At 53.4% G+C, this 24,968-nt stretch overlaps 2 protein-coding genes across 10 annotated transcripts in view; both read right to left on the reverse strand.

The window, feature by feature from the left end:
- DNLZ (DNL-type zinc finger) overlaps positions 1-24,968 on the reverse strand; it is a 314,112-nt gene that overhangs the window by 107,064 nt on the left and 182,080 nt on the right. The gene's annotated exons all lie outside the window — the stretch shown is intronic.
- Positions 1-24,968, reverse strand: part of SEC16A (SEC16 homolog A, endoplasmic reticulum export factor) — a 45,934-nt gene that overhangs the window by 16,969 nt on the left and 3,997 nt on the right. For 5 of the 9 annotated variants that reach the window (XM_050759686.1, XM_050759681.1, XM_050759682.1 and 2 more), the window contains 16 exons: positions 19,151-22,792; positions 17,134-17,270; positions 13,310-13,407; positions 11,558-11,684; positions 10,866-11,064; positions 10,564-10,738; positions 8,711-8,853; positions 7,969-8,030; positions 7,753-7,891; positions 7,198-7,443; positions 5,487-5,584; positions 4,027-4,108; positions 3,733-3,850; positions 3,424-3,535; positions 3,114-3,219; positions 1,024-1,164 (listed from right to left, as the gene is read on the reverse strand). In XM_050759686.1, the coding sequence (XP_050615643.1) occupies positions 1,024-1,164; positions 3,114-3,219; positions 3,424-3,535; positions 3,733-3,850; positions 4,027-4,108; positions 5,487-5,584; positions 7,198-7,443; positions 7,753-7,891; positions 7,969-8,030; positions 8,711-8,853; positions 10,564-10,738; positions 10,866-11,064; positions 11,558-11,684; positions 13,310-13,407; positions 17,134-17,270; positions 19,151-22,723 (5,556 nt within the window). In that variant the 5' untranslated portion in view covers positions 22,724-22,792. Of the gene's footprint in view, positions 1-1,023; positions 1,165-3,113; positions 3,220-3,423; positions 3,536-3,732; positions 3,851-4,026; positions 4,109-5,486; positions 5,585-7,197; positions 7,444-7,752; positions 7,892-7,968; positions 8,031-8,710; positions 8,854-10,563; positions 10,739-10,865; positions 11,065-11,557; positions 11,685-13,309; positions 13,408-17,133; positions 17,271-19,150; positions 22,793-23,819; positions 24,518-24,968 lie in introns of those variants that run through there. The other 4 variants (XM_050759680.1, XM_050759679.1, XM_050759678.1 and 1 more) reach the window with 2 other exon arrangements.

Here is a 24,968-nt window from a genome sequence, read left to right on the forward strand (position 1 = left end):
TATCCCGTGGCACCTCCCATACTCTCTGCCAGTCACACCTCCTCCGTTTTACAGGGGAAGAAACTGAGGCTTGCAACAGTGCAGCCAGGACTCAAACAAAGGCTGCTGGACTCTGGACACTTAAGCTATCAACCACCAGACTAAATTTCCTCAAAATAAGAACATCCTGACTGGGCATGGTGGCTGACACCTGTAATCCCAGCACTTTGGGGGGCCAAGGCAGATGCATGCATCACTTGAGGTCACGAGTTCGAGACCAGCCTGGCCAACATGGTGGAACCCCATCTCTACTAAAAATACAAAAAATTGGTCAATCGTGGTGCCTGTAATCCCAGCTACTTGGGAGGCTGAGGCAGGAGCATCACTTGAATCTGGGAGGTGGAGGCTGCAGTGAGCCGAGATCGCACCAAACTGCACTCCAGCCTGGGTGACAGAGTGAGACTCTATTTCAATAAAAAAAGAATATCCTGGGCTGGGCGCGGTGGCTCAAGCCTGTAATCCAGCACTTTGGGAGGCCGAGGCGGGTGGATCACGAGGTCAGGAGATCGAGACCACGGTGAAACCCCCTCTCTACTAAAAATACAAAAACTTAGCCGGGCGCGGTGGTGGGTGCCTGTAGTCCCAGCTACTCGGGAGGCTGAGGCAGGAGAATGGCGTGAACCCGGGAGGCGGAGCTTGCAGTGAGCGGAGATTGCACCACTGCACTCCAGCCTGGGCCACAGAGCAAGACTCCGAGACTCCGTCTCAAAAAAACAAAAAAAAAAACAGTATCCTACAGACAGTTTCTTCTGATTATGAAACTCGCACCAAGGTTCTGTGCTGGCACGTGGTGCCTGAGAGTCCCCAGACTAAGACGCAAAACACGAAGCCATTCAGAGATCTTCATCTGCCCAAGAGGCAGGTTCTGAGCATCTACCACAACGCGCATCTGAACCATCGCCACCCCCACGCCCGGGGGCTCTGGCAAGCCCTCCTTCCCTGCAGTCAGCACGGCATCCTGAGGACCGGCGCCGGGGACAGCACCTGCACAAGCTGGCTGATCAGCACTGGGGAGTACAGGTGCGGCTGCGTCAGGATGCTCTTCGAGATGGCCTCACAGTAGTGGAAGGCTTGCGTGGCCAGCCCCATTTCCGCCAGGCGGCAGGAGTAGATGAACTTAAACACCTGAAATGACAGAAACCTTGCTGCCCCGCGGCTCCCCTGCTTCCGAGCATCGCGGATGGACAAAGCCTCACGCTGCCCCGGGGCTCCCCTGCGTCCGAGTATCGAGGATGGACAAAGCCTTGCACTGCCCGGGGGCTCCCCTGCATCCGAGCATCACCGACGGACAAAGCCTCGCGCTGCCCCGGGGCTCCCCTGCGTCCGAGTATCATGGTTGGACAAAGCCTCGCGATGCCCCAGGGCTCCCCTGAGTCCGAGTATCACCGAAGGACAAAGCCTCGCGCTGCCCCGGGGCTCCCCTGCGTCCGAGTATCGCGGATAGACAAAGCCTTGCGCTGCCCGGGGGCTCCCCTGAGTCCGAGCATCACCGACGGACAAAGCCTTGCGCTGCCCCGGGGCTCCCCTGAGTCCGAGCATCACTGATGGACAAAGCCTTGCGCTGCCCGGGGGCTCCCCTGCGTCCGAGTATCGTGGTTGGACAAAGCCTCGTGCTGCCCCGCGGCTCCCCTGCGTCCGAGCATCACTGATGGACAAAGCCTCGCGCTGCCCCGGGGCTCCCCTGCGTCCGAGCATCACTGATGGACAAAGCCTCGCGCTGCCCGGGGGGCTCCCCTGCGTCCGAGAGTCACCCTGGAAGCTGTGGACTCTTCTGGACGCTTCACTCATCATGTCTCCCCCCACCCACCACGCCCGCCGACCACAGTCCTAGTCCCTGTTCCCTGAAGGATTTCAAGAGCAAAGTAAGTGACTAAGCTGGGAAGAAACCCACCCTGCTTTCCCCCCCAACCCCTTTCATGGCGCCACTCGGCTCTCACAGCCACAACACCCCAAGAGCACGGCAGGAAGACCACTGCCTTCCGTGCAGCTCCAGCTGCCCACAGGCATTCTCTAGATACTTCTTTTTTTTTTTTTTTTTGACAGGGTCTCACTTTGTCACCCAGTCTAGAGTGCAGTGGCACAATCCAGCTCACTGCAGCCTCAATCTCCTGGGCTCAAGCGATCCTCCCACTTCAGCCTCTGAGGAGCTGGAAACACAGGCGCATGCTGCCATGCCTGGCTAATTTTTGTATTTTTTTTTTTTTTTTGGTAGAGACAGGGTGTCATTACGTTGCCAGGCTGGTCTCTAATTCCTGAGCTCAGGTAATCCACCCACCTTGGCCTCCCAAAGTACTGGGATTACAGGCATGAGCCACCATGCCCAGCCTCTCTCTATGTATATTTTATACACACCACCCCCATACTGCATCAGAGAATACCTCCCTCAAATATTGAAAACAGCTCATACGGCCGGGCGCGGCGGCTCACACCTGTAATCCCAGCACTTTGGGAGGCCGAGGCAGGCAGATCACGAGGTCAGGAGATCGAGACCATCCTGGCTAACACGGTGAAACCCCGTCTCTACTAAAAATACAAAAATTAGCCGGGTGCTGTGGTGGGCACCTGTAGTCCCAGCTACATGGGAGGCTGAGGCAGGAGAATGGTGTGAACCTGGGAGGCGGAGCTTGCAGTGAGTGGAGACTGCACCACTGCGCTCCAGCCTGGGCAACAGAGCGAGACTCCATCTCAAAAAAAAAAAAAACAAAAAAATTAGCACGGCATGGTGGTGCTGCCTGTAGTCCCCGCTACTCTGGAGGCCAAGGGAAATGGCTGAAGCCTGGGAGTGATCAAAGCAGAGTGCACTCCAGCCTGGGCAACGAGTGAGACCCTGTCTCCTTAAAAAAAAAAAAAAAAAAGCTCATGAAAATAACTGAAATCAAATGCAAACGGAAAGCCTCAATTCAATGTGATCTAGTTTTTTAGCATTTTAGATCAAATGTCTTCTCAAGATCCTCCCCGAAAAAACTCACATCATTTTTTTCCATAAGAATTCAAAAAATCTAAGTAGCCAAAAGCTTGTTAGCACTGAGCGCCTGCCCACCCATGACAGCTGCAGGCTGGCAGCACCTGCTTACCTGGAAACTAGGCAGGGGGCAGGTCTGGGCACCCAGGGACTGGGCGTACTCATAGGCTTCCGTCCTCTGGATTGCTTCATTGGTTGCGAACTTTAAGAATGGCAAACTGTAGAGGAAGCGAATTATTTTGATTTGAAAAACATGGCCAATTATTAGCAGAGTCAACCTCAGAGCAGGTCATCCAGAAGTGTGTCCCACCATGTGACAAATCAAGACATGATTCTGTCCATTTCTGAATTAACTAAAGGAGAAGGATTTCGTCTTACTTTTAAAGGAAAACTTACAGGACTACACTGACTTGCTTCTTTACCTGTGATTTGATCCAATTAAGACAAGCTTTGTAGTTTTCTTCGTATAAACACCAAATCCAACCTGGGCCATAAGGTAGCAAAAGTGGGCCGCGTCTAAGAGGCCCTTCGAAGCTGGAGAGACACGAGAACCAGGCGGAGTCTCAGTGACTGCGGATGCCCGCGGAAGTCAAGCATGTGCACAGAAGGCACTAGAGACGCGAGCTGGACCAAGAAGGCCGGGTTCTTGTGATTTCTGCCAACGCCACAGACAACCGGGCCTTCGGTGCTCCATCCATGACGCCTGATGCCCATCTCCACCCCTGACCTACCCAGAGTGTCGCCCATGGTAGCCATCGTCCTGGACTCGACATCCATATTGTTGTTCAAGTTGGACAAGACCATGGCAAGGTGCGGCCTCCAGTCTCCCCATTTCTCGTCTCCACAGCACTAACATGAGGAAAAACAAAACGAAGCCTCATCCCTGGAAGCCAGCACCGTTTCAATTCCACGCAGCTGGGCTCACCAGCACGAGGAGGCACCTCACGGCCTGTGACAGCGTCACCCATGAGCAAACTCCACACAGGCAGTGGAGCCTGTGCGAGCCACCAGGCAGTGCCACTCACCGTAGACGCGGCGGGCATCCGCCCGGACATGAGCTGGTAGACTGTCTGCAGAGGGTCGTTGATTGGGAGGCTGTTGGCAAACCTGGGCAGACATAAACACAGAAAGACCCCACGCTGGCTCAGCTAAAAGAAAAAGTCCGGCCGGGCGCGGTGGCTCACGCCTGTAATCCCAGCACTTTGGGAGGCCGAAGCGGGCGGATCACCTGAGGTCAGAAGTTAGAGACTAACATGGAGAAACCCGTCTCTACTAAAAATACAAAAATCAGCTGGGTGTGGTGGCATGCACCTGTATTCCCAGCCACTCAGGAGGCTGAGGCAGGAGAATCGCTTGAACCCAGGAGGCAGAGGTTGCAGTGAGCTGGGATCGTGCCACTGCACTCTAGCCTGGGCGACAGAGCAAGTCTCCACCTCAAAAAAATAAATAAATAAAATAGTAATAAACTAAATTAAAAAAAAAAAACCAGACCTCAGCCCTCTGATGTAATGATTAGACTTATATTTCACTTAGGCAAAGTACACATATCTCAGTATTTTATTTTTCTTTCCCTATCTCAATATTAAAAAAAAAAAAAAAAAAAAGCTGTAAAAGATAAGTCCAGGTGTGGTGGCTCACGCCTGTAATCCCAGCACTTTCAGAAGGTCAAGGTGGGCAGATCCCTTGAGGCCAGGAGTTTGAGACCAGCCTGGCCAACATGGCAAAACCCCATCTCTACTAAAAATACAAAAAATTAGCTGGGTGTGGTGGTGGATGCCTGTGGTCCCAACTACTTGGGAGGCCAAGGCGTGAGGATCACTTGAACCTGGGAGGCAGGGGTTACGGTGAGCTGAGACTGCGCCACTGCACACCAGCCTGGGCAACAGAGCAAAACTCAAAATTTAAAGAAAAAGCTATAAAAGATGGAGACTAGGCCGGGTGCAATGGCTAACGCCTATAATCCCAGCACTTTGGGAGGCCAAGGCGGGCGGATCACAAGGTCAGGAGATCAAGACCATCCTGGCTAACACGGTGAAACCCCGTCTCTACTAAAAATACAAAAAAACTTAGTTGGGCATGGTGGCGGGCGCCTGTAATCCCAGCTACTCGAGAGGCTGAGGCAGGAGAATGGCGTGAACCTGGGAGGCAGAGCTTGCAGTGAGCCGAGATCATGCCACTGCACTCCAGCCTGGGCAACAGAGCAAGACTCTGTCTCAAAAAAAAAAAAAAAAAAGATGAAGACTAAGGAATTCACTGAGATTTTATGTGAAGTATTAAAAACCATGCGGTTAATAAAAAACTTTTTAAGCTCTCCACAGCACAACCCAAGGAGGCCTCGAAGCCAAGGAAGCCCGAGTTCGTGTGGGAGCACAGCACAGTCAAGTGAGATCTGCCTGCCACCTGCCACCTGCCACCAGTGTGGACGCTGCGTGCTGCAGGGAGCCAGCAGGGCTCGCCACTGGACCAGGCCACCGTGGGACTGTACCTGGTCATGACTCGGGCGTGTGTCCGGCTGTCCATCTTACTTGCAAGGAGCAGAGCGTGACCCCACAGGCCATTCTTCATTGCAGACTCCAAAGCATCCTGCAAAAGGCATTCCAGGGGCCTTGGTGAGTTATCGGTGGTGCTCACGTGACATGAGTCAAGACAGGCGACAGGCCATGTGTCCTCACGCAGCAGCAGATACACAAACAACCCAAAGGCCTCAAAAACTTATTCACCATTTGGAGATTAAGACACGTCAGCATTTCACTATTTTCCTGAGTTTCAAAGTCCCTGTGGTAGTGGGTATCTGTAGATATTTGCTGCTTTTATCCATTTTCAGCATAAAACATAAGCACGCTAATCACAAATAGGGCTAACCACACCGCACTGCCCACCACGCCGCCCCGTCCACTGGGAAACACACGCGGGTCAATTCCCCAGTTCTAACAGGAGGCCTCCGCGAATATCCGTCAGCACAGACAGTGGCTCCAGTAAGGCAGCCTCCCCTTTCGCCAAAATCATCTAGGGTATAATTTAGGACTTCAGGCTAGGAGGCAAAAATGCTACAGTAGAGGAAGATGTTAATAAAAGCTAACAGGTTACACGACTTCAATCAGTTATAAAACATCCATAATAGACTCATACTGATCAGGCCGGGCGCGGTGGCTCATGCCTGTAATCCCAGCACTTTGGGAGACCAAGGCGGGCGGATTGCTTGAGCCCAGGAGTTCGAGACCAGCCTGGCAACATGGTGAAACCCCGTCTCTACGGAAAAAAAAAAAAAAAGTTAGCCCGGCGTGGCGGCGTGCAGCTGTAGTCCCAGCTACTCAGGAGGCTGAGATGGGAGGATCACTTGAACCCAGGAGGTCGAGGCCGCATTAAGCGGTGATCACGCCACTGCACTCCAGCCTGGGCAAGAGCGAGATTTTGTCTCAAAAAATAAAAATAAAAAAATAAAAGTACTGGTCAAATATGCCCTTTCTGAGTTTATCATGATATAAAAGGACGGAGAGCTCTGGGCCTATCCAATGTCTCTGCTATTCAGGGCCACACATGCCCGTGAGACTGGCCTCTCTCCTGCTTAGCACATCCGAAGCGGACATCATGCGCCCTAGACAGGCCCTCCTGTGAACACACTGTCCCTGCTGCAGTCGCTATGGACCCCCCAATCCCACTGTCCCAGAGCAGGCTCCTGTCTCAGGTCCCCCACCTGCCCTGGTCCCCAGGCTGCTGTGGCCCCAGTCACTGGACGCTATACGCACTGGCTGCTCCCCTGCCCGTGGCCTTTCCATGCACTGCGCCTCTGACAGGCTGGGTGCGTCCTCCCAACTCCCAACGACTTCTGGGCTGTGGACTCGAGCCTGACTTTGTGAGAATGCCAAAACTCGTGTCATGCATGTCTCATCTGAGACTTGGCACACACAGCAGGGACACGGCCCGTGCTCAACACGTGCATTTATTGAATGACTGAAAATTCCATCTGCAGGTCTCCAACACTGGAAATAGTTAGAAGGAAACCCACATGAACACCTCCAGAAGGATGGCATAAAAGAGGCCGGCATCGTTCACGAAACAGCAAGACCCGAAGCCCCACACCGCAGCGCGGACGCTCCCGAGAGGGGCCGTGTCCCTCCCCAACGGCTGCATCGCCCGCACCAGGCCCGACCCAGTGGACACCTGCAGGCGCCAGGTGCCATGATGGGCAGGCGCACCTTCTTACGGCCATACAGCAACAGCTCCCTGAACCGCTCCGTCTCTCTCTCAAGAGAGCTGGCAGCAGCCGTCGGACCACCAGTGAGGAAAGAGAGCTGGGCCTCGCCAGACTCCTCCTCTTCCACCTGCTCCACCGCCTCGTTCGTGAAATCAATCAGGTTTGCTTCATTGGGCGACTTCCCAGGAAGCCACACTGTTCTGTGGTCTCGTAAGAGAAGCTCCGCAATGTCGGTCCCTACCACGGTCTGTTCGGGTCAACAGGAACAGGAAGGAGAACAATGGCTCTCAGGTGAGGACGCATTAGATCATCACGGGGACAAAGCCCCACCCTGGACACAGCCAGACCCACAACTACCCGAAAGGCTGGCAAGGCTGGACTGAAACCTCATCTCATCCCAACCGCATGTTCCCTCTCCCTCCCCACCCAGTCCTCGAGGCTCCCACAGCTGGGCAGGCGGATCTCGCCCTGCTCCGCCAGGAGGCTGAGCATGCAATGCCCAAGACGAAATGAAGACCAGCAGAAAGAAACACTCTAGAAGTAAAAAGACACATACCCCATTCTGTCTGCATAGGAGAACAATAAAATTCCAAAGAAGACTTGCAGACTCTTTGTCAATTAAGTTTTCATTCTGCAAACATTTTATAGCTTTGTTCTGTGCAAAATTAATGACATCCACTTTATGGGTATCGTCTCTGTAGAAAGAACACACAGTGAGCAGTGATGTCTGCAAGGCCGGGCTCGCAAAGAAAAGCCTCAACAAGGAACATACTTGGCCAGGGGTCCCGGGAACGCCCGCATCTCCTCCTGCTCAGACGTGTGCTGCAGCAAGGCCTACGAGGAGAGGGCTGTGGGTCAGCAGCAGCCAGTGCACAGCCACCCTGCTGGCAGGCCGGCCAACCCAGGCACAGATGCTGCACGAGAGAGGAGAGGGTGGCCTGGCCCGCCCGCCCTGCCCCGCCCCACAGCGGGTGAAGGTTCTGTCAAGGCTATTACATGGAACATGGCCTGTGTGGGCCACAGCCATGATTTCAAACTTTATTTTAAGCAGTGAAATCCATTTTTTCTCCCCAAATCCTGAGGCAGAACCCCAATACATGTTACAGAAGCCTGTAGAAGCTGCAGGAAGAGGCGCACGCCAGCCCCACTCACCTCGGCAGCGCCGGGCCCATGTGCCACCCCGCTCCCCTCACCTGGGCAGCACAAGGCCCACCCGCTGCATCTATCACTGAAAAGCAGCAATAAAGCAAACATCCCCAAAATGAGGACAGGAAATGCATATACGATCAAACCACATCTAACACCAAGGCAGACGCTTACAATACTGACTTTTAGGATGACAAAGATACGACCAAACAGAAGAAAAACCCTACACACTGAAAATTCATAGGAATAAACATTTTTCCAAGGACAAGCTCTGTATGTCCAGAGACAAGGTCTGGCAATTGAAGATGACAAACTGCAAAGCACAGAGTTCCCCGGGGCGGCAGAGCAGTGACACCGTGTGCCATTACCTCCATGCTGTGGACCTCCACCAAGGCCGGCTGTCCTTCTGAAGGCAGATTGGGAATCACTTTGATAAGCTGACCGCCAGGGCCAAACCTGGCACAGACATGAGGCACTGAAAATTTTTCAGGAGAAGTTGGTCTTGATGAAACTGCATTTAAGATAAATGGAAAAAGAAACCATCAGCTTGTCACTGTTTGCTGCTTCTGAGCCTAGACTTTCAATGTGCCCACACAGCTGAAATCACCGGTGAGATTTATCATGACAAACTTCCAACTCAAAGTCGGGAATTGTTTAACATCATACTTAAAAGTAGAACTGAAGTGTATGTCAGGAAAAGATAAATGCTGGTATCACTAAGTATGAGAGCTATTCCCTTGCACACTGAGGAAGCTCCTGCGTCACCCTCGCGAGCCGTCCTGAGGCTCCTTTGGCGGCGCGGGCTCCTCCCGGGCCTGGCCGCGCCCGAGCTCTTTCCCTTTCACAAAACCAGATGCAGACTGTGATGACCACACAGCACCCAACAAAAAGGACAGCAAAACACCTCAAGCAAAAAAGAAAATAAGGAGCCAGGCATAGTTGCGCAGGCCTGTGATCCCAGCACTTTGAAAGGATCCAAGGCAGGAGGGCCACCTGACCCCAGGAGATAGCAACCATGACCGCGCCACTGCACTCCAGCCTGGGTGACAGAGCGAGACTGTCTCTTAAAAAAATAAATAAATAAATCGGCCGGGCGCGGTGGCTCAAGCCTGTAATCCCAGCACTTTGGGAGGCCGAGACGGGTGGATCATGAGATCAGGAGATCGAGACCATCCTGGCTAACATGGTGCAACCCCATCTCTACTAAAAAATACAAAAAAACTAGCCGGGCGAGGTGGCAGGTGCCTGTAGTCCCAGCTACTCGCGAGGCTGAGGCAGGAGAATGGCGTAAACCTGGGAGGCGGAGCTTGCAGTGAGCCGAGATCCGGCCACTGCACTCCAGCCTGGGCGACAGAGCGAGACTCCGTCTCAAAAAAATAAAAATAAAAATAAAAATAAATAAATGAAAAAATGTTGTTAACTGAAACAATACTTTACGAAAGTAAGGCCGGGCACAGTGACTCACACCTGTAATCTGAGCATTTGGAAGACGGAGGACGGATCACTTGAGGTCAGGAGTTTGAGACCAGCCTGGCCAACGTGGCAAAACCCCGTCTCGACTAAAAATACAAAAATGAGCCGTGCATGGTGGCAAACACCTGTAGTCCCAGCTACTCGGGAGGCTGAGGCAGGAGAATCGTTTGAACCCGATGCAGAAGTTGCAGTGAGCCGAGATTGCATCACTGCACTCCAGCCTGGGAGACAGGGTAAGACTCCATCTCAAAAAAAAAAAAAAAAGGAAACTCAGTCAGTCTACTGTTCCATTCTGTAACTTTATATCTTTACATATATTTCTGCAATTTGCCAAGAAAAAGCATTTGAGCATCCTGGAAGGGAACTCTGACACACGGACACCTGCAGGAGCGGAGTCTCCAAGGGGAAGGAGCAGCTCCCTCCTGCAAGCCTGCTGAGCCACGGGGTCTGCGATGGGGATGTGACCAGGGGCCGCCCAGAGCCTGGATGTGGGCTGTCCTCACAGTCACACTTTAAAATGCATGTCGGGGCAGCCAGGGCAGCTCTCAGGCCTTAAGCCAAACTGCAATCGAAGAGACAGCGTCAGCCCGTCCTGACACGCTCTGCCACTTGGAAGGATGGATTGGGTCAGAGCCAGGCCAGGACATCACCATTCCAACCCCAGCCCTGACTCCCGTGTTTGGATCCCAGGCTGGGTGGCCGTCCCAGTGGGGTGAGCCAGTGTCCCTCTGTCCTGCTGAGCACACACCTTGCTCCATGGCAGGCCAGACGGTGTCTGCAGGGTAGCCATACTCTGGGAAGCCGGGGCCACTGTTGAAATTGCTGCGGTAGGTGCCGTAGGCGAAATCACCGTGAAAGGAGCCTGGAGGAAGCGGGGCCTCGTAGGAACTGGCAGCCACATTGTGGCTTCTGTAAATCTGACTCTTAAAAAACAAAGCAAACGGGAAAAATCAGTTCTCCAGGCACAGTGGTAAAAGTTTAGGTACACTGCAAACAGGATGGTGGTTTTAAACACAACCGTCCGCGTGTCTGTGAGGTGCCGCCGCGCACCTGGTGTGAGTGGGAACTGAGGCTGCTACGGCGGCTGGCCAGGCTGTGTGCACTGTGCAGGCTCCGTGCCGAGTGCTCACTGTGGACGCTGCGCCTGTCCACCTCTTCCCCGTAAGGGTCTCTGTGGGGATCGGGGTCGTCGTCAAAACTCCCCGTGAAGCGAGGGTCGTACCTCCAGTTGTTGTCACGTTTCTCGGGCCTAGAGGAAGCCGGGGGACAGAGGCAGAGGAATGGGAGTGCGGGAGGTCCCGTCCCCATGTGCCACGCGGCTGCCCAGGGGCCAAGACTGAGACCCCTGGGGCTGAGCCACAACACACCACACCCGACCCTCAGGGCCCTCTGACGCGCAGCTTTAGAGAAGTCCTGGGAATGCATCTCCAGTGTGGCCACTGCTCTGGGCTGCAGGGCGCGACCGCTAAAAAGGGATGACGATAAAGAGTGAGCCCAGCCTCCCAGGTGCTCCCAGGGGTGCTGAACAGTCCTCTTGCTGAGGCCAGTTCTCCTCTAACAGTCCACGCTGGGAACTCTGGAAGGGTCTGCTCCCTCCTTCCTTTCAGACAGGGACCAGAACATCAGGCAGATGCTCACCCAAACTACCAAAGCTCTTTATTAAAACCCAGACATGAGGGCAGAGAAGCACTAGCGCGCCCTGGCTGCCCCCAGCCTCTTCCCCCCAGGGGTGCTCCACCAACCTGTCCCCGTAGGCAGAGTGCTCTCTCCTGTACACGTCGTACTCTGCATCACACCAATACCTCCGGTCGTAGGTGCGGGGGTCCCTGACTCTGGCACTGTAGTGGTAACGATCCCAGTGACCTGGATCTGTGAGCAAGGAACTAATGATTAATACAGTAACAATCAAAAGAAGAAATGCCTCAGATATCACTGAAGAAGTGACACCACCCCAGGACTTCATGCTCCAAGAACTCCTCGAGAAACCTAGCTTATCTCCTGGAAACCAGCACAACACCAGGAAGCCATGCGATCTGGAGGGCTCAAGCTACCTAAAGGCAACTGGCTGATTTTTCTCTCAATACTTAAGTGTTTTAGATTAAAAGGAAAAAATATTTTTAGAAAAGGTGCTAAAAGATTTTTTTTTTTTTTGAGACAGTCTCGCTCTGTCGCCCAGAGAGGAGTGCGCTGGCATGATCTCAGCTCACTGCAAGCTTCGCCTCCCGGGTTCACACCATTCTCCTGCCTCAGCCTCCCGAGTAGCTGGGACTACAGGCACCCGCCACCATGCCTGGCTAATTTTTTTGTATTTTTAGTAGAGATGGCGTTTCACTGTATTAGCCAGGATGGTCTCGATCTCCTGACCTCGTGATCCGCCCACCTCGGCCTCCCAAAGTGCTGGGATTACAGGCGTGAGCCACCGCGCTCGGCCAAGATTTCTTTAGTAAGTCCTTTTTCTTCTTTTTTTTTTTAAACAGAGATTGGGTCTTACTATGTTTTGCAGGCTGTTCTTGAACTCCTGGGCTCAAGTGCTTCTCCCATACCTTGGCCTCCCTAAGCGCAGGGATCACAGGCGTGAGCCACTGCGCCCAGCTAGTTCACTTTCACGGTTGCTGCTTTTTACTAGTTAATCCCCTAACTGTAAATTTTACTACTATTTCTTCACCTTAATGTGACTCATAAGGTTTTAAAAAAAAAATCTCAATATTAAAAGGTTACTTTAAAAGGGCTGTAAACGAAATGGATATACCATTTTCAGCAAGTGTTTTTAGCAAGTATTAAGAAAAAGTTCTTAAAAGGTCTTTTATCATCTTTTCTAAAGATGTCTTTTCTTCTTCAAATTTCTATTTAAAACAGGTGCAAATACCAAAGAGGATGCTCGATATTTGTCAAGGGGATTCAGGGCCCAGAGCACGAGAGGTCACAGCCAGGGCAGGAGTGACCAGAGGAGGCTCTTCCTGGGACATGGCCACTGTGCCGCACACACTGCATGGAGGGCTGCAGCTGGCTGCCGCCAGGGAGTACCCAGCTCACTGCCCGGTGGGCGTGGCCCACGTCCACACTGCCCCAGGCAGCAGCTGCCAGCCTCCTGCGGTCAGGAGTGCGGGGAACGTGGCTGGTGGAACTGAGGAGATGGTTTTTCACTTCACTTCCTTTTCATCCGTTTATGTTTACGAAGGCACATGTGGACACAGCAGCTCTCGAACTGCTGGTTATGCTCTGCTAGAAAATCAGAGAAATCTGCCAATATGACAAAGATGCATTCATGCTAAGATTAAGATGAAATTCTGTAATGAAACATATCAATATAATTATTTCCAAATACAAAGTATTTCCAACTATTTTGGCTCTTGGGCAAAAACATAAAGAGACTAATAAAAGGGGACATTTCCTGGAAGTCACCAGCAGGCGCTGGCTGGCCAGGGCTGCACGTCATCAATGTCTTTTGCACAAGGCACCTGCTAAGGCCAGCTGCTTGGAGCTCCTTGACATACCTCCATAATCGTACTGGCTGGAGTAATAACTTGCATAGTAATCGCTCTGACTGCTCCATCCACTTTTGGAACTATAGTATCCTTCAGGATACCCTTGCCTGAAAAAACACACAGTGCTGTTAAAAAGCAAATTACCTATTTCTTAAAGTGTGATATCAGCCAATACAAATAATTCCCAAAGCAACAGGCATTCATCAGAGCACTTTGCTTATACAAAAATTCCAGTTAGAAGATTCAAAACAGTGGCAAGGATGAGACTCTGGAATTTCCACGCGGCTAATTCAAATTCATCTTGGCAAAATAACTCAGCGCCGTCGGCTAAAAAGAACTGACCCTTTTTGTGTTCTCATTGCTGTAGCCTAGAAAAGTCAATGCTAAAATAGGTCCTAGAATTTTTATGCTCAGCAGAGGACAAAATGGACTGAGCTTCTTTTTTTTTTTTTCTCGAGACAGGTCTCACTCTGTCGCATAGGCTGGAGTGCAGCGACACGACCTCAGCTCAACACAACCTCCACCTCCCAGGCTCAAACGATCCTCCCACTTCAGCTTCTGAGTAGCTGGGACTACAGGCATGCGCCATCACACCCGGCTAATTTTTTATATTTTTCATAGAGATGGGGTTTCACCATGTTGCTCAGGCTGGTCTCGAACACCTGGAGTCAAGCGATCCACCCACCTCAGCCTCCTAAAGTGCTAGGATTGCAGGAGTGACCCACGGTGCCTGGTCTCACTGAGCCATTCAAACCAACCTAAAATGCCAGTTTCACAGCCTCGACCGCAGACCGCTGGCTGTTGGTGCTCCCTGCATGCGCACAGGGTACCCCGTCGGAGCCCCTGTGTGTGCTTCTGGAGTGGGACTCTAAGGGCCCCACCTCCCCCTCAGGTCTCCTGGAGCTGACGAGGTGTCAGAATCCTACACGTGCCCCAGAAAGGCTGGTTTTGTAGACCAAGCCATGATCCTGACTCTCACCACAGGAAAAGCACAAGTTAGTACAATGATCAAGTATCAGACCTTCTGGTACTATCAAGATTCTTGAAAGGCCAGCCTGGTAAACACAGTGAGACCCTGTCTCCATACAACAATAAAAAAATTAGCCAGGCATGGTGGCACACACCTGCAGTCCCAGCTACTCAGGAGGCTGAGGCAGGAGGATGGCTTGAGTCCAGCAGGTTTCCAGGCTGCAGTGAGCTATGATGGCACCACTGCACACCAGCCTGGCTAAAAGGGTGAGACCTAAAAAGACTCTTGAAAGGCTGTAAGAGCACCTTATAATTTTCATACAATATTTCATTTTTAGAATGTGGCCCTTCCCACGCCCCTTCGGGAGACGTCACGGGAGCCACACCCGCCGCGGAGGTTGGCTGCTCGGCTGGCGCAGCACCTCTGCATCGAACGGGGCTGTTGCTGGGAGGCACGCGCCCGGCCCACTTGTCCCCTACATCCAACTGCTCAGCCACAGTAACAAGCCCACTTGTCCCCTACATCCAACTGCTCAGCCACAGTAACAAGCCCACTTGTCCCCTACATCCAACTGCTCAGCCACAGTAACAAGCCCACTTGTCCCCTACATCCAACTGCTCAGCCACAGTAACAAGCCCACTTGTCCCCTACATCCAACTGCTCAGCCACAGTAACAAGCCCACTTGTCCCCTACATCCAACTGCTCAGCCACAGTAACAAGCCCACTTGTCCCCTACATCCAACTGCTCAGCCACAGTAACAAGCCCTGCCAACCGACAGCCTGAGTGGCCACTCCAGGGCCTATCACATTCATGTGGGCCACAGCAGGTTCTGGAGAAATTAGACTCGGGGTTTCCAAGGAGCTGCCGTCTCCTCAGCCGACCTTTCCAACCCCAGTCACTCACCAGGAGCGACACAGTCTCAAAAACGAACAAGGCCGAGACGGCAGTGCCTGCGGGGATCGGACCACACCAGGCCCAAAGAGGTGAGTCCATGCCACGCGCAAGCGTGGAGGCTGAACACACGCACGAGACATGTGCTCCCCAACCAAAGCTGGGGAGGGAGCAGAGAGGACTCCCCAGAGCCTGCACAAGCCAGGGCTGAAGGCAGCCGCAGGATCCGAACACGGGAAGGAAGAGTGAGCCTGTGGGTCCGGTGACAACGTCATTCCTGTGGTGACCTGACCCCACCTCTGGTGAGAGTCCTTCTCTGTATCATGAGCCACCACTGGCCTCTCAGAATCGGTTCCCAGGTGAGCCTGGCAGGGCAGCCAGCAGAAGGAAAACGGAACGGTGAGAACTCCCTGGCTGTTTCTCCTCCGTGCTCTCGCCTCTCAGGGCCTCTAGGAAACACCTGCCCGCTCACCCTCAGCTGGACCTGGCAGGCTTTGAATCGGAACATGATCTTAACTTCAAACCCCGCTTCCCAAGTGACAGGGTGACACACAGTAGCTCAAACCCTGGGAATTTTCTCACAGTTACAGCCTCCGGAGAGGTGAAGCCTCACAGCGCCGCCTGCTTCACAAAGCACCTCCAACATCCAGCTGCACATGGCCCAGTGTGTGCCCTGGAGCCGAGTACACCAGGACTAGCCGCGTGGGCAGAGGTTCACACACAGAAACTTTGTCTTCAGATAAGCTCCTGAAAACCTCTAAGAATAAGCCGGAAGAACCTTTCAAACACCAGTGCAGGTACAAAGTCTTCACTAATAACTAGTTTTTCTCTATTACCAAGTTTAAGAAGCAACATCCCCTGGCTGGGAGCCTCTACCTGTGAGACAGTCTCTCCTCAGATCTGACAAGGAGCAGGGGCAGCTGAGGCCCTGGAAGGCGCAGCCTAGCGCGGTGGCCAGCACCATGCCCACCCCTCGCAGGGCTCTGCGCACCTCCTGAGTGGAGATGAAAATCAACAGCGGCCTCCTTGGCTCTAGGGCCCAGGAGGACTCTGACCTGGCTTAAGGGCCTACTCAGCTGAAGGCACAGTGCCACAGGTCTTTCCAAACCCGTCTTCTGTAATGGCAAACAGAGGCATGGCTGGCCTTCAATCAGAGAAGGCAACGCCAAGGAGAAACGTAGGCTGGATGGGCGCAGTGGCTCATGCCTGTAATCCCAGCACTGTGGGAGACCAGGGCAGGAGGATCCCTTGAGGTCAGGAGTTCGAGACCAGCCTGGGCAACATAGTGAGACACTAGTCTCTACAAAAAACAATGAACAAAATTAGCTGGGTTTGGTGGGGCATGTCTGTAGTCCCAGCTCCTCGGTGGGCTGAAGTGGGAGGATTGCCGGGGCTCAGGAGGTCAAGGCTGCAGTGAGCCAAGACAGCACCCCTGCACTCCAGCTTGGACAACAGGGTGAGACCTGCCTCAAAAGACAAAAAAAAGAAGAGGAAACACAGGCTTTCAGGCCCTGCTTTCTGTAGCCAGCTGGACAGGTCTAAGAATTAAGTCACCCCTGTGGCCAGTCCCCCCAGGCCTCTGCAGACCTGTGAAAAGCTGCCGTGTCTCTGGGGAGCCCGGACGCCCCATCAGCAAATGGCCGGACCAACAGATGAGCCCCGGCCAGAGGGGCTCCAGGACAAGTCAGAGGTTGCTTCTTTGCAGCCCTGAGCAGGGTCTGGCCCGAGCAGAGGTGGGGCCAAACGCTAACTGACCAGCACAGCCAATGCTACCCGGGGCAGTGTTTAATTTCATTGAAAAACACATCCTACAATTTGTCCATACCGAGAAAATGTAAACATACGTTAGATAAGTTTGTATAATTCTTCAGAAATACAGAACTTTTCGAGCCACTGTTATCCCCATAGCAAGCAACACAGACATGGGTCTGAGTGTGACAGAGGGGCAGCCAGGGTGGGCATGGCCGCACCTGGGAGGTGGCCGTTCCGAGGAGTGGCTGGCTCGGGAGCTGGGCCGCTCGGGCTCGGGGTAGCGGTAGTTCTCGGCATACGCAGATGCAGCACTGTCATAGGGCCTGTATCGAGTCTCGTAGAGGCCGTAGACATCCTGTGGGAGGAAGCATTTGGGTAGGATTAGATACCAATCAAGAGCAAGCTCGTTCGACAGCCAGCCTGAGCTGGAAACATCGCAGATGGCTGCTCCCCAGCGGGACTGAGTGTGGCCCTTCCCTCATGCACAACCACACAGACCTCCAAAGTACAGCCACACCCACAGGCAGCGGGGCGTCCTAAGACCCACAGGGCTGGCCCTGTTCACGAGACCCCTGGATGGACCCAGGGCACCAGCATGTCAGCAGACAACCCCAGGGGCCTGTGGTGACTTCTGGAAGGGGCTGTTAGGTTTCTGCTTCCTGACGAGTCCAGTGTGGAGATGCCATGATTTGAACAACCCCTGTGTCCTGCTTCAGATGCCACCTCCGTGAAGTCAGAGAACCAGGGTCCCAGTGAACAGAGCCACAGCCAGGAGCAGCCTCTAAAAGTGGACCGTGCTTTATTCTCGGGAGGCTTCAGCCCCATCACCAACCAATTCGTGGCCACAGATCTGTCCCCAAGGGGGCCACGTGGACACATGAGGATCTGCAGACATGCAGTGCCCTGGGCACACGCCAGAATTCATGCTTAGGGACCTCAAAGCCTCGAGGCTACCGCTGGCTGGCAGGCAATGTGAAATCACAGCAAAGCAGACTCGTCCTTGGCCACCCAGACACCACAGCAAGAGGCATGGCGGGAGGAGTGCACTCTGCGGAGGACGTGGCTCGCAGCAGCAGGACCGTACAAAGGACCCGAAGTGAGGCCACGGCTTCCCCCTCGCTCTGCATCAGCCCTACCCCAGGGCTCCCAGCAGAGCTGAATGTCCTTGTATGGAAATAAAAAGTGCCTGGGCTCCTTCTGGAACCTACACAGGTCTGAGGGGTCAGGTGTGCACCTGGTCATATGCACACAAACCGTGATGCTTGAGGCCCAAGGGGAGGCCCAGCCCCATTCCCCGGGATAGTACCCAGCCAGCCACGGCAGCTTGTTCCTCGGGGCGGGCGCCCTTCTGACTGCAAGGCCTTCCTGTGTGGCCCCAAGTCTGGTTCCAACTGGCCTTACATACTGCAAGACCACGGCTTTCCAACTCCCTATCACGCAACCTTCTACCTGGAGTGACACTGAATCGGTGAACCCAATCAGTGTATGTTGAACTGGGTTAGAGAGTAGGAAAAGCAAATAATGATCAAATGTGTACATAGACACTTTTCGAACGACTGCAGGATTACGCGGAACCTAACTCAAACGTCACTCATGAGCTGGAGTCCCTGTGAAAGGAGGCACAGAAGAATCTTCTGCATGAGCACAGCCGGGCCCCGAGCCACAGCCCGCACCACTGCCCGCACCACCACGTGCTGAGAGCAGCCTGCGGGACCCCGCCTCACTCAGCTGCTGCGTGCAGCTCATGCTCCAAAACGGACTATTTTTCTCTCCGTGTTTTTAATCTCCAGGAGGCATTTAAAGAACTATGTGATGTCCAGTGCTTCTGATGTAAGCTTCCAGGGGCCATCCCAGCTTCCCAAGGCGTGCGACACAGAGCTTGTCTGCAGACAGCCAGCAGGAGCAGGGGAGACAGGAAATGGAGGGCTCTTTTTGTCACATTAGCTGGGGAGGCTGGTTCAAATCCTAAGCAGGTATTATAAGCAATTCAAGATGCTAACGTGTGGTGTGAACTAAGGGTGGCCTGTGGTTGGGAGAGCAAGTTCTCGAGTCAGGAGCCCTGTCCACAGGAAGTGTTACTGGAATACTGTTCTCACACCTGCGGGACTGTGGGTGACCTCGGAACCAAGCGAACAAACACGACTAGGGAACACACCGTGAGTGAAAGAGTCAACTAAGAGTCAACTGGTCAAAGCAACGAGAGAAAAGTGAGTTACACACGCGACTCGACTCTACCTGGTAATAGAGGGAGGCTGCGCCAGGCTCCGGTGGGTATGGCGAGGGGTACTGAGGCTGGTAGGCATCGTACAGAGGCCGGTAGTAGTAGTAGGCGGCCAGGTCCTGAGGCGGTGGGCCGGGGGCAAGTGCAGGTACCGGCTGTGGCCATGGCTGCTCTGATGGCACCGCTGCCTGGCTGGAGCCGGTGGACACCAGCGACGCGCTAGAGGACTGAGGAGGCCGAGGCGGCAGCTGCTGACCTGCGTCGGCCGGAGCCAGACTTGCTGGTGGCTGTGCTGAGTTCTGGGCCTGTCCCTGTGCTGGCAGACTCTCTGGATTTGACAGCTCTGACAACGTGGCTTTGGGTACTTGTGGGGAAGCCTGTTGCTGGGGTGGCACCAGCTCCTGCTGGGCTCTTTCGAGGCCAGACTGGCCCTGGGCATCTTTCGTGACCTGCTGATAAAAACGGTCAAGGTTAGGTGCCCCGGGCCCAGATTGTCTGGGATGACTGGCAACAGTTTGCTGAGAAGTGAGGCTGTCAGAATGGGATGGGCTGTACATGCTTACAGGATTTTCCAAAGTCCTGCTTAAGGAAAAGTCTAGGGCTCCGTAAGTGTCTTCCTGACGACTGGAATGGTTTGCCTTATTACCATCAGGCACCAGGGCGCCGTGTGCAGGTGGAACTAACACCACACTTGTGCTTCCGGCAGGGCTATTAGCAAATCCGGGAAGAGCACTTCCTGCCTTACGATCCTTTTGACTTTCCGGAACCAAATTGTCTGGAACTGGCTGGGATGGTGGTTGAACCAGCAAATTAGCAGGCTGATTAGAAACCATTTCAGAAGCACCAGAACCTTGTGGAAAATTACTCTGAGCAACACTGCTAGGCAGAGACAAGCTCAGGACAGAGCCGGTTGGAATCCCAGACAAAGAACTGTTCTCCCCAGAATCACCACCGAGAGCCCAACTGCCGACTGCAGGTCTATCCCCCACCAAAGCCTCTCTCCAGGACTGATTCTTCTCATTAGAGTTCGATAAGGACATAGGAAAGTTAATGGGCTGAGCCAGATTATAGCTGTGATCAGGCTGGGCAATCAAGACTGGCGGATTCTGCAGAGACTCAGTGGGCGGTGAGGATAATAAACTTGCATAACCAGAACTCGCCTGGGACTGAAGGGCCTCCTCCTCTCCCATTTTGGGAGGATTCTCAAGATTCTCCGAAGCACCAATGCCATCTCGGCTCTGCACAGGGGCCGCCGAGCTTGGCTTCCGTGACTGCTGCCCGGACATCGCCTCTTCTGGAGGCTGAACGACTTCAGGTGGCTGAGGTTTCGCAGACACATAAAGCGCCGGGGCTGCAGGGGCCAGAAGGACGTTGCCTCCAAAATCTGGCAGCTCACTTTGCGCCCACAGAGTCGTTGCTGGGCTCTCACACTTCACAGGCCCCTGGGCCCTGGCTAAAGGTCTCTTCTCCGGTGCCGGATACACAGTATCCAAGGGCGGCGCCCCTGCGTGTGGAAGCACGTGCCCAGCTTCCGTGGTGGAGTTAAGAGGCAGGGGACAGACCTGGGGTGTACAGAGGGTCTCCATGTTGTCTGGTGGCTGCTCCAGGTTGCCAGGAGAAGCATCGGGCAGGGCGGCAGCTGGTCTGCACTGCTTCTGGCGGGCACAGGTCTCCCTTACTTCACCAACCACGTTGGCGCGATCTGCCTCAAATGGTTTCACCCCAACTAAGTGGGATTTTACCGGTTCAAAAGAACTATTTGCACTTGTCTGAAATATTCCTGTAGGTTTCGGGGGGCTTGGGGTTGAGGGCTGGGACACGCTGCCCCGGTAATTCTGGCTCACAGTGGTCTCGTCTGTTTCGCCTCCTACGGGAGAAGAATCGATTTGCTTAAAAAAACTACCTGAAGCTTCATCCTCAGGTTTTCCAACTTCTTGCTGGATGAACGTGCCAACCAGCTCCTGGGGCCTGGCTGAGCCTGAGAGCCTTCCGTGGCTTCTGCTGCTGTAGCTGGATGACGCACTGTCAGGGTGTACTGTGTGCAGCGTGGCGTCAGGGGCTCCGGCGTGACACACAGCACCAAGCCTGGGCACAGCTGGCCCAGGAAGGGGCCCATATCTGAACTGGTCACTCAGGGAGGAAGGGTCCAAATTGAGGGGCTCACTTGGCAGAACTTCTTGATTCTGAACAAATTCTAAGTTCTCAACATTCTCATACTGCGAGCCACTGGCATCCGGCAGCCCTGTGCCCACTGCGTCACCCCATACATCACCAGTAGCCTCATTGCTGGGGCCTGGGAGAAGGGCCTGGCAGAGGCTGCCTGCCCCCATGTGTGCAGGTGCAGGCGGATGGCCCAGTCCAGGGCTGGAGCAGAAATCGTCCAAGTCTGCTTGACCAGATGAGCCTGCTTTTTCAGATGGGAGATTCTCCTCATTTTCTGTCTCTCCCCCTTGGAAAAACATCGCCAGAGCTCCTGAGGCTCCCGAGTCCGCTTCCAGCGGAGCACAGCCAGCCCCGGCCCCGGCCCCGGCCCCCAGTGGATGGTGCGTGCGGTGTTCTGGGCTATCTCCTTGGGCGAGGGGGTTCACAAGAGCAGAGGCGGGCTGGTGCTCCTTCTTCACTCCTGGATTCTGCCTGAGCTCTGGGCTTGCCCAATGATTCACAATTCTGGGATTTTGCCTGAATGTATTTTCAGGATCAAAGTTATTGGCCAGGTGGCTTCCAGTTTGCAAGTGGCCCACCTCGTCTCTTCCGTCACTGGGCAAGGCTGCTGGGGGAGCCACCAGAGGGCTGTGTTGCTCGTGACCAGGGCCCTGATGTAGGATGGACGGGGTGGGGAAATGAGGAACGCTGGTGGCACAGGGCACCCCGCTGGGAACAGGTCCTTCAGGGCAGGGTGAACGATGTTGCCCCGAGGGCTGTGGGCCTCCCTGCACTGGCCCCCACTGTCCCGCCATCAGTAGACGAGGCTGGGGGAAGGAAGGGGATGCTGCTGGGGTGACCACACCATCATGTGGGTTTTGCCTGCTCAGGGGTCGGTCGAGCCCAGGCATGTTCCCATGAGAATGGCCCCCATGAGACGGTTCAGGATCCACTCCTGGAATGTAGTGAGGCAGATATGGCGGAGTCTGAACTTCAGGCTCTGAACTGGGACCGACCTCTGTGCTCCTGTTCATCTCAGGCCCAGGAGGTGCTGAAGGTGTCAACACACCAGAAAACGGACTGGCATCTGCTCTGGGCTGTGTCAGAGGTCCAGGCAGGGGCTCACAGGGTCCCTGAGAGCTATCTCTGGCATGTGTGTGAGGCACAAGCAAACCGGGGTGCTGAGAAAAGCCTGATGGGGCTGGGCCTTGCAAGACAGGCAGGCTGCTTTTGGACGAACTGCCCGCCGGTATACTTTGGAGCGCCTGTCTACTAAAAGCAAATGGATCCGTGACTGGCTGCAACGGGCAAGTTATCGGAGCCACTGGTGCATTATTATTGGCCCGTCTCCTGTAAGGGCTGCTAGCCCAGAACACGCTCCGAGGATTCCCGGCTGGAGGTGGCCCAGCCACGCCAGATGGGACCGCCTGGGGTGGCGGCTGCATGACTGAACTCTTGCACAAGTCGATGCTGCTTACAGAAGGAAGCAGAATACAGCTTTTCCTTAATTGGGGCTGAAAAAGAAAAAGAGACAATCAGCATAAAATCCATATATTCAAAGTCCTAGCTGCAATCAGGAAAACTAAGGAAAAAGAGGAACACTGAACATGATTTCACGTCACTTAAATCCTGAGGACTCTCTCTCCTCTACACCCCACCCCAGCAGAGAACACCTGTCCCTGAGGAGCTGCTCTGGGGGGCAGTGGACAGAGTACGTGCCCTGGATGGCCTGGCCGCGAGCTGATGGAGTATGTCTAGATGGCCACTCCCTCCTCTGGGATCCTCTACTCACAAGGCCCATCACTGCCGCGGCCCTCCGCCACAACAGCAGGGATGGTGCAGAACCTGGACACCAGTGTGATACGCTACCAGACCCACATATACTCAACGTTTTCCTGAAAACCATCCCTAGATCCAGGAGGAAGAGCCAACTCTTCTATTAAGAAAGAAAAACTGGCCAGATGTGGTGGCTTATGCCTGTACTCCCAACACTTTCAAAGGCCAAGGCAGGAGGACCACTTGAGCCCAGGAATTCGAGACCAGCCTGAGCAACAGTGGGATCTTGTTTCTACAAAAAACACAAAAATCAGCCAGGTGTGGTGGTGCACACCTGTAGTCCCAACTACTCAGGAGGCTGAGGCAGGAGGATTGCGTGAGCCTGGGAGGTCGAGGCTGTCGTGAGCTATGACAGCACCACTGCCCTTCAGCCTGGGTGACACAGTGAGTCCCTAGCTCAAAAAAAAAAAAAAAAAAGAAAAACTTTATATCATACCTTGTATACATGTTAATTTTAAATTTCAAAAAGGATACAAAAGTTTACAATTCATTCTTCTATTTTCTTTGATGAAAGAGTATTATGAAGTATAGTTATGAAAGCTGCAAAATAGGCTGGGTGCAGTGGCTCATGCCTGTAATCCCAGCACTTTGGGAGGTCAAGGTGGAAGGACTGCTAGAGCCCAGGAGGTCGAGACCAGCCTGGGCAACATAGCAAGACCCTGTCTCTACAAAAGAAGAAAGTGAGCCAGACATGGTGACACACACCTGCAGTCCCAGGGACTCAGGGGGTTAAGGAGGGAAGATCACTTGTGTCCATGAGTTCAAGGCTGCAGTGAGCTATGATTGTACTACCGCAGTCCAGCCTGGGCAACAGAGCAAGACGGTCTCTGTTTAAAAAAATAAATAAATAAAACATGACACAATCATTTTTTTAAAAAGCTGCAAAGTAAATACATTCATCTAAATGCCTTTTATCACACCTCTTCACAGGTCTCATTTTTTGTACTGTGACTGGCTTGAGGTCTGAAAGGACCACCAGCAAGACAACGTGACCTTTGAACTGGAGCTGTAACTATGCCTGGAATGGAAACGCCCAGGAAATTTAAAGCAGCTTTACAAGGGACAGACTAAATTCCAAAATTTTCAATATGAGGCAGAATTGCCAAGAAACCTCTTATAGAAAACAAAGGGGCAAAAACCTCCATCAGTTTTTAAATAAAATATACTAGATACAAACTTGAACAGTTAACCTGGCCTCTTAAGGCAAAAATTCAAGTGCTATATCTTTAGGAAAGTTCATTTCTTTCTATCAATCTTTCTTCTTCTCAGCACCACCCTCATGAACAAACAGATAAGTTTAGCCAATCAAAGGAAAAACTAAACCAAAGGGGAGGACTCTGGAGTTTAATCCACACTTTTTATTTTTTTTTTGAGAGGGAGACTCGGTCTGTCGCCCAGGCTGGAGTGCAGTGGTGCGACCTCGGCTCACTGCAAGCTCCGCCTCCCGAGTTCACGCCATTGTCCTGCCTCAGCCTCCTGAGCAGCTGGGACTACAGGCACCTGCCACCATGCCTGGCTAATTTTTTGTATTTTCAGTAGAGATGGGGTTTCACCGTGTTAGCAGGATGGTCTCGATCTCCTGACCTTGTGATCTGCCTGCCTTGGCCTCCCAAAGTGCTGGGACTACAGGCGTGAGCCACCGCGCCCGGCCAATCCACCCATTTCTGCAGATGCATATTGTTTTCATCGTTGGAAATCTTTCTGATATTCCGATAAAAGAAGAAAACATTGGCCAGGTGCAGTGGCTCACACCTGTAAGCCCAGCACTTCTGGAGGCAGGAGGATCACTTGAGTCCAGCAGTTTGAGACCAGCCTGGGCAACACAGCAATACCCCATCTTCATTAAAAAAAAAA

Source organism: Macaca thibetana, chromosome 15, assembly GCF_024542745.1.
Source record: "Macaca thibetana thibetana isolate TM-01 chromosome 15, ASM2454274v1, whole genome shotgun sequence".
NCBI classification, from domain to species: Eukaryota; Metazoa; Chordata; class Mammalia; order Primates; family Cercopithecidae; genus Macaca; species Macaca thibetana.